The sequence below is a fragment of the Lepidochelys kempii genome, chromosome 8, assembly GCF_965140265.1.
Source record: "Lepidochelys kempii isolate rLepKem1 chromosome 8, rLepKem1.hap2, whole genome shotgun sequence".
NCBI classification, from domain to species: Eukaryota; Metazoa; Chordata; order Testudines; family Cheloniidae; genus Lepidochelys; species Lepidochelys kempii.
Window position 1 is genome coordinate 48,873 of NC_133263.1, and position 7,231 is coordinate 56,103.

Below are 7,231 nucleotides of genomic sequence, written 5' to 3' on the forward strand. Positions count from 1 at the left end.
GCCAGATCTGAAGTTTGGCTTTCAGTGATGAACAGCTGCGTGTAATGCAGCCGCCCAGCTCTTTGTGGGTGTCTAGAGCGTCCGAGCCCTACTGCAGGCCTATGCTGACTTTTAGCACCTTCCTTCTGTTCCCATCTCATTCCTCGGGGCTCACCTCTGGGTTTGCATGTGCTTCTCGAAATAAAGATTTTATTTTTAAACAGATGGCAGTTTATAGCTTGGCATCTTCAGATAACCTGGGAATTCCACTGGAAACAATCTTTTTGAGCCACTGATTGGGTTCATGCTGTTCCAACATGGTTGCAAGAGCAGGATTTTCCTCATCTAGAATTAGGATGGGAGAAGATTCAAAAATATTAACCCAGCTGATCCAGAAAGCAAACCACAGACAATGTACAAGCAAGGTATATCATAGACATGAAATCTCTCTTCATATACTGAATGACAAAATGCTTTCCAGACCTTTTAGCTTTACACCTTCAGACAGAAGAAGTACTTTGGGTAAAACAAGTGTAATGCCCATCACCTGTGTTCATATTGGGAGGTATAAGAGATACATCCATGTCTCACACCATTGATTAGACTAGGGGCTATAAGTGGTTTCCTAGGCTACCACTTATGGTTAATGGTTGTGAAAATTGAGGAGGAAAGTGGAGGTAAATAGCATTTTCCCCCCAGTTCATGCGCTGCCAACACCAGGAGTGCTCCCACAGTGACTCATTGAAGAGAAATGCTTCTGTGATCATCTGTGGGTAGCCTTGGCTCTGGGTACAAAAAGTAAATTCACCATGGGAAGAAATTCATTCTTTGATCTTTAGCCATCAGTACAGCAGACCAAACTTCAGCTGCCTCACAGGCCTAAATTTGTCTGTCAGAGAATCCCAGAAAGGACAACTCATTTTCTGTAAAGGAGTAGTCAGTCAGTGGATTTTACAGATTGGCTGTTTTGGTAAACAATCCTCTAAAACCTCCCTGTCTTCCCAGGAAGAGAGATTTGTGACCAAGACAGCTAGAATGAACCCCCACCCCTAGATGCTGGGACAGAGACAAACACTCTGACCAAAAAATATAGGATTTTACTGAGGTGAGCTCTGAAGCTACAGATGGTTCTAAATCTTAACACTAATGATACCCTAGATTACAGCTCCATAGTGGCAAATTATAGATGATTGGTATTTGAAGGGGCAAAGCATCACCTGATCTGGTGTCATTAAGAAACAGATTAATTCTGAAAATGAAAGAGGATCTATGGTCAGTGTAACAATGTTACCCTGGAAACAGGCAAAAAAGTAGATTTACACTTTGTCACAATGGTCTAGAATGCTAGACAAATGCTGAGGAGTTAAGTCCTCCAGAGCAAGAGCTGAGGAAGTAGCTCAAACAAGATTCCCTCAAAGAGTGAATGGAGCTGAGTTTGAAGCTGTACTTGTTTTCATTTACACTTGGTGAGAAGGTGTAGAGTTCACCACAGCCATTCATACCTTTGTCACGTCCAGAATGGATGACTCATCTCCAATACATTCTACATGGGGCTATGCTCTCAATTGAGTCTTAGTCTGTGGTATTTACAAACAACCTTCTTTAGCACCTCACTTTTCTTGAGAAGGTTGGTGACTGGTGTAACATTGGTGTGCTGGGGCAATCTACTAATGATCACACATAGCTTCAGCTTGGGTAAAGCAGCATTGAGCTACACCTATTTACATCAGCTGAAGATCTGGGTACTTATTTGAACTCTTTTTCTATCGGTCTTGAGTTCTTGCAAGGCATAGTTCTATACATTTAAAAAAAAAATCACTGAGCCTAGTTCTAGGAGCCCTACTCTGTTTGAGATCTTTTTGTACAGCAGTCACAATGATTAATAACTAGTGGCAGGAGTACTCAATCACACCAGTTCTCTAGTTATATTAATTTCTATGGCACCAGTCACTATCATATGAATACCTCATTGCTCTTCACTGAAGTCTCTCTCCACATTGTCTTTTTTTCTGCACTGGGGTGACCAGAATGGAATGCTCTGTGTTATATTTACTGGTACAAACACCTAGCTAAATTGCTGCTACTAGCAGTAGGCTTCCATCAGTTGACTCTGATTTAAAATTATTCCCACCCCCCACATATATTCAAAATGTATTTTCCACACTATATATAATTTTATTACCTTCCCATATTTCTAATCTGCCCAGCTCCTTTGGAATGATTTCCCTCTCCTCACTCATATTCTGTGCCCCTCCCCATTCACTACTAGCTATAAATCCAAGCAATATGCTTGTTTTTTCACTTTTTTTTTACCTGAAGTCAAGCAGTAACTAAGATTCTCTTCTATATTACCCTCTGGCTAAATAGAATTAACCAAATGACCCTTCCATCCAAGTGAGCAGCCAGGCTCAAGGCTTATGTAGATATTTGACAAATGGTGGGTAGTACACGTAACTTATGATACATGCTCTGTATCCTCTCTTAAATAGTTAAAGATGTAACACCAGTTACTCCCAATTAATTAAATGAGGTTGCTACAGCTCTTGAGACATCTCACCTTCTCACTGCAGAGACACCGAGCTCAGTTCCATGGAAGTTACAACAAATCTATTGAGGAAAAAACAGATCTTTAACTGAGGGGAAGCAGTCAAGGATATGGGTAAAAGCATGTTCCCACACACACAAGCCTTAAAGAAAAAATGCACTGTTTTGATATTTTATTTACTTTTTCTGAAGGGTATTGTACACCAAGTATCCCATTGGCAGTAAAGCGCATTCAATGTGTTTATAAGCTAAACAGTCACTTTTTGTTTAAACAAATACAATTACAAAGTAAAAAGAAACCACAAAATAATGAACTGCATGTTCATAACATACAAAATTGCTGCCTACTTAGTAGGTAAACTACAACATTCCAACTCCTGAATATATATTTATAAATTTACATTTCAGTAACAAAAATAGACTTTGAGAGGTTTTTTTGCTTACATTCTGTCTTCTAGCTCCTTCTCAATTCCCCCCCCCCACACCAGTCTCCCTTACATTCTTTTAATAAAATCCCTTTCACCTTAAGGCTAGATGCAAAGCATCCATTCACACAAATGCATGACGTCAGCAAGGCTTCACAAAAAGGCACCAAGACATGTAACTTTAAAAACAAACTTTTGCCATATGAGTGTCTCATCAGGTGATATTTACAAAACATCACTCTTACATGCTTGAATACATAGTAAGTGCTGTTCTCAAATAAGTTTAAAACTCATTACAGCATAGTCACTAAAATAGAATTACCATTTACAAAATATGGGCCTGCTAACTCCAAATAATACAATATGAATACGCAAAGAATTTTCACATCAATAGTACCCAAAGGAAAGCAAAACCATACCATGACACATGTACATTTTACATTGTCTATGTATTTAATAAAAGTTCCTCTCTCAGTAAAATGTTTATGGGGGAAAATTATATTGAAATTATATCCATTGTCCATGCAAATTAAGTCTTTTGATAGAAGTGGAGAACTTAAATGGCAGTTGTTTCAGGCAGTTGAAGTTTAAAGAAAACTTAGGATGGCCTTGCTACGTATGATGTTCTTTAGTAACGGACAGACTCCATTCAGTCTGATAGTACCAATCAGCTATTTTTATATTTCCGTCTTTACAGTCTCAACAAATTTCAATTGTCCTTGGAGAAAAAGTTGATGACATTTCTGAAAGTGCTGAAGTCCCTTGTGAACTGAAAGAATTGGTAATCCCTGCAGAGGGGAAAGTGGTAGATACTTGGGCCTGAAAGGTGGCAGTAACAGAAGGATATGTAGTTGCTACTGAGGGGGAAGGGAAAGTGGTGTGTGCTGGAGATGGATAGGAAGAAGACACTGGGGAGGAATAAGATGTAGGCACTGAAGAAGGGTAAGTGGTGGCGGCTGGAGATGGGTAGGAAGTTGTCATTGGGGGGGAGGAGTAGGTGGAAATCTGAGATGCAGTAGAGGCTGGAGTTGACTTTTCTGCTTTCTTATCCTTCTGTCTCAGGTGAATTTTAGTGTGTCTCTTCCTCTCATCGCTTCTGGCAAACTTTCTACCACAAATATCACAGGCAAATGGCTTCTCCCCAGTGTGGGTTCGGATATGAGTGGTCAAGTGATCGCTTCTGCTGAAATTCCTCATACAAATACGGCACTGAAAAGGTTTTTGTCCTGTGTGAATCCGAATGTGCCGGGTCAGCTCATCAGATCTGGAAAACCTCCTGTCACAGGACTCCACTGGGCACGCATAGGGTCTCTCATGAGGAGGGGTCTTGCTAGGTCGGTTGGGGTATTTTCTCATCCTGCTTGGCTTGATTAGCTGGGACTGATACGTAGTGTTTAGCGTCTTCGGATCTTGGGAGCCAGTCTGTGTAGCAAAAGCTTTGATAGTGGAGAGAGGTGTGAGAGACGGCTGCTGGGGTCTGGTTTCTAGCATTGGAAATGGTTTCTGATCAGCTGGGACCAGGCTGAGAGATTCCCCCTGTTGCTGGGGGAATAAGTAGTCTGGGATCATTGGCACCTGGAAGTTGGTTTTAGCAGCCGGATAAGCTGGGGGAGGGTACTGGAGCGAGGTACTGGGAGCGTTTGAGAAGGACTGGGTTTGCTGCTCAGGGAAAATCTCAGAGCTAGAATTGGGAAATGTTGGTGCTGCTGAATAGATCGGGCTGTTGTCGCTGGCCTGTACAGAGCAGCTCAGGGGCGGGGTCTGTGAGGATGAGGAGGTTGGTGATGAAGAAGGTGTAGAAGTGGTAGGTAGGTTAGCCATGCCCACCAGCCCACTAACAAGGCTGAACAGAGGCTCTGGCCAGAGAGTGTTGCTGCTGTTGGGGGCTGGTTCCAGAGAGAAGCGGCCCGTGTAGGTTATAGGCGGCAGCCTGCTTGTCTGATTGGGGTAGCTAGTTTCTGCCAAGGGTTTCTCATTATTCAAAGAGATCTCGGGAAACGTGTCTGAAAAGAGAAGAGGAGCCGTTACTTCCAAGAGATGCTGCAGTCCCAGGGCTGCTACCCTCCGCCCCGCTAGCCCTGCCCAGCCCCAGCGCTACTACACCCAGCCCTCTCCCCTCCCCCCGGGCTAGCCCTGCCCGGCCCCAACGGGGCTACCCCCGCCCCCCGGGCTAATTAAAAATTGAGCGTTACATATTGCAGCGCGCTGCTGGCAGCGCTCCAGCAGCAGAAAGCCCATCGCTAAGAGGAGCTGGCGCATGTAGAGAGAATCCCCCTAGCGCAGCCAGCGAGGCTGATGCATCATTAGCACCGGCGGAGTCCCGAGCAAACTGCACCTGCCCTCGTAGAGCTCCCCTACAGCGCCCGAGAACCGAGGACTCGGGCGGCGGAGGGGGACATTTCGCAACGAGCGTCCCCACCACAGGCTCCCACTCCCAACCCCCTGCGGACAGAGACTGTCGCTTACCTGCAGCGAGATGCTCGAAGTGCTGCTCTCCGGGAGGGTTGAAACCGCTGTTTTCAGGGGCCCCACTGGAGGTGAGGAACTGGGGGCCCCCGCCGCTGAGTAGCATCATCTCCTCCAGCTTGGGGTAGTTACTGTCCATGGTGGGGGGCGAGTGTGGAAAGGAGCTGAAGGGGTCAGAGATCTGCAGCGGGGGCAGGAGCTGCATCTCCGCCTTGGCCACGGCCATGCGGGGAGTGGGCTTTGCCTGGGGACACAGGGATGCTGCGCACCAGGGGCCAGGCGGCCGGCCAGAAGCGCCAGTCGCGTGCTGCTGCTGGGCTCGATATATGCTGGCTCCCCTCCCCAGCGGCCTGGGGCTCCCCCTGGCTCTGCCCGGTAGAAGCGCTCAGCCCGGGGCTCCCCCGGCTCTGCCCGCTGGAAGCTATCAGCTCTTCGCCCGCCCTAGAGCCGCCCCTATATATCGAGTCCCCATCGGCTGCGGGCCGCCCCGGCCATGACGTACATGGCCATATATGGCGGACAGGAAACCCTTATATGGAGCCAGGCTGGAAGACCCAGCCTGGCGTCAGTAGCTGGCACTGGGGAAGCCGGGTGGTGGGGGCCCAGCCCAGATAGGAACAAGAGCCCCGCGCCCGCCCTAGGGTCCTATACCCCTCTCACCCTATCGCTGGGTTTCTCTGGGGGGCAGCGCACGAGCCCCCCCCGCCGCTGTCCTCCTCGGGTCCCAGTCGCCGCCTCAACCCAGGCCGCCGGAAGCCCCCGGCCGCAGAGTCCATATAAGGAAACAGCCTTATAAGTCCCGGTTCCGGCGGGAGCCTTCCTGCTCCTTATATGGCGATTCCGGCTCTGGGAGGGGGTGGAGAGAGGCGAACCCGACGGGGGGGGCGGCGGGGAGCGAAGTGGCGAAAGGAAGAGCAGCTCCAGCGTTTCTTTCAGCCCTGCAGAGCTGCCTGTTCTCGGGCTGGGCGTGGAAGGCTTAGGCAGGGGAAGAGCAGGGCTTGTTTGGGCACTTGATCTGCTCCAGGAATGGCTGTGGAGCGCCCTGGGAAGAGGATTTCCTGAACCTGGGGGACTGGAACACACAGGAGTTGGAACAATTTGTATAGTGTGGGTGCTGAGAGCCATTGAACCAAACTGTGAATCCTGTATATGATGGAAACCACTTCAAGCCAAGGGGTACAGCAGCACTTCTAGTTTCACCGCCTATGCTGGAAGATAACCTAGTATTAACCATTAGTGAAGCCCACTGTTCAAAGCAGGGACTAGGGCCTGCTGTGTTACCGGGAAGACTGCACAAACAGAGCTCCGATAGACCACGACCCCCCCACTCCCATTTCAGTTTGTGATTAGCACATTTTCTGCTTGTTTTCCTGCTCCTTTCGTAAGAATCGCACCCTTTGCTGCCTTTCTGCGTCTCGCATTCACATGACAGGTGCGGCGGGGGTCTGACTGATCAGCCTGCGCTGCGTATTTTAACAACCCCAGTGCAGAGGAGGTTCCCCTGGTGCTGGCAGTCTGCCCCTAGTGGGATCAGCTTGGCCCAGGAAAGGGGAATTTCTGGGATTCCTGGGCTTTGCAATGAGCATTCTACTCCACCTGGCTGTGCCGGGAAAAGAGAGGCTCCTTGGAGGGCCCCAGCACTCCTGGGGCAGGGTTTGGAGGTGTGTCCCCTACACAAAGAAGAGCAGGGGGCACTCTACCCTGTTAGACCAATGGCGCCCAGCCCTGTCCCATAAACCCCTGCATCTTGCGAGAGTAGGACACCAAACACTCCTTTCCCTCCTCTGAGCATTCTTGTAGGGCTCTGGTTGCACGTC

At 48.1% G+C, this 7,231-nt stretch overlaps 1 protein-coding gene across 1 annotated transcript; it reads right to left on the minus strand.

Moving 5' to 3' along the window:
* Positions 1–2,679: 2,679 nt before the first annotated feature.
* Positions 2,680–5,857, minus strand: EGR1 (early growth response 1). The gene is made up of 2 exons (XM_073354999.1): positions 5,415–5,857; positions 2,680–4,951 (listed from the first exon to the last, which is right to left on the minus strand). The coding sequence occupies exons 1-2, from the start codon at positions 5,638–5,640 to the stop codon at positions 3,648–3,650; spliced, it is 1,530 nt and encodes a 509-aa protein (XP_073211100.1). The 5' UTR covers positions 5,641–5,857; the 3' UTR covers positions 2,680–3,647.
* Between the last annotated feature and the right edge of the window lie 1,374 nt (positions 5,858–7,231).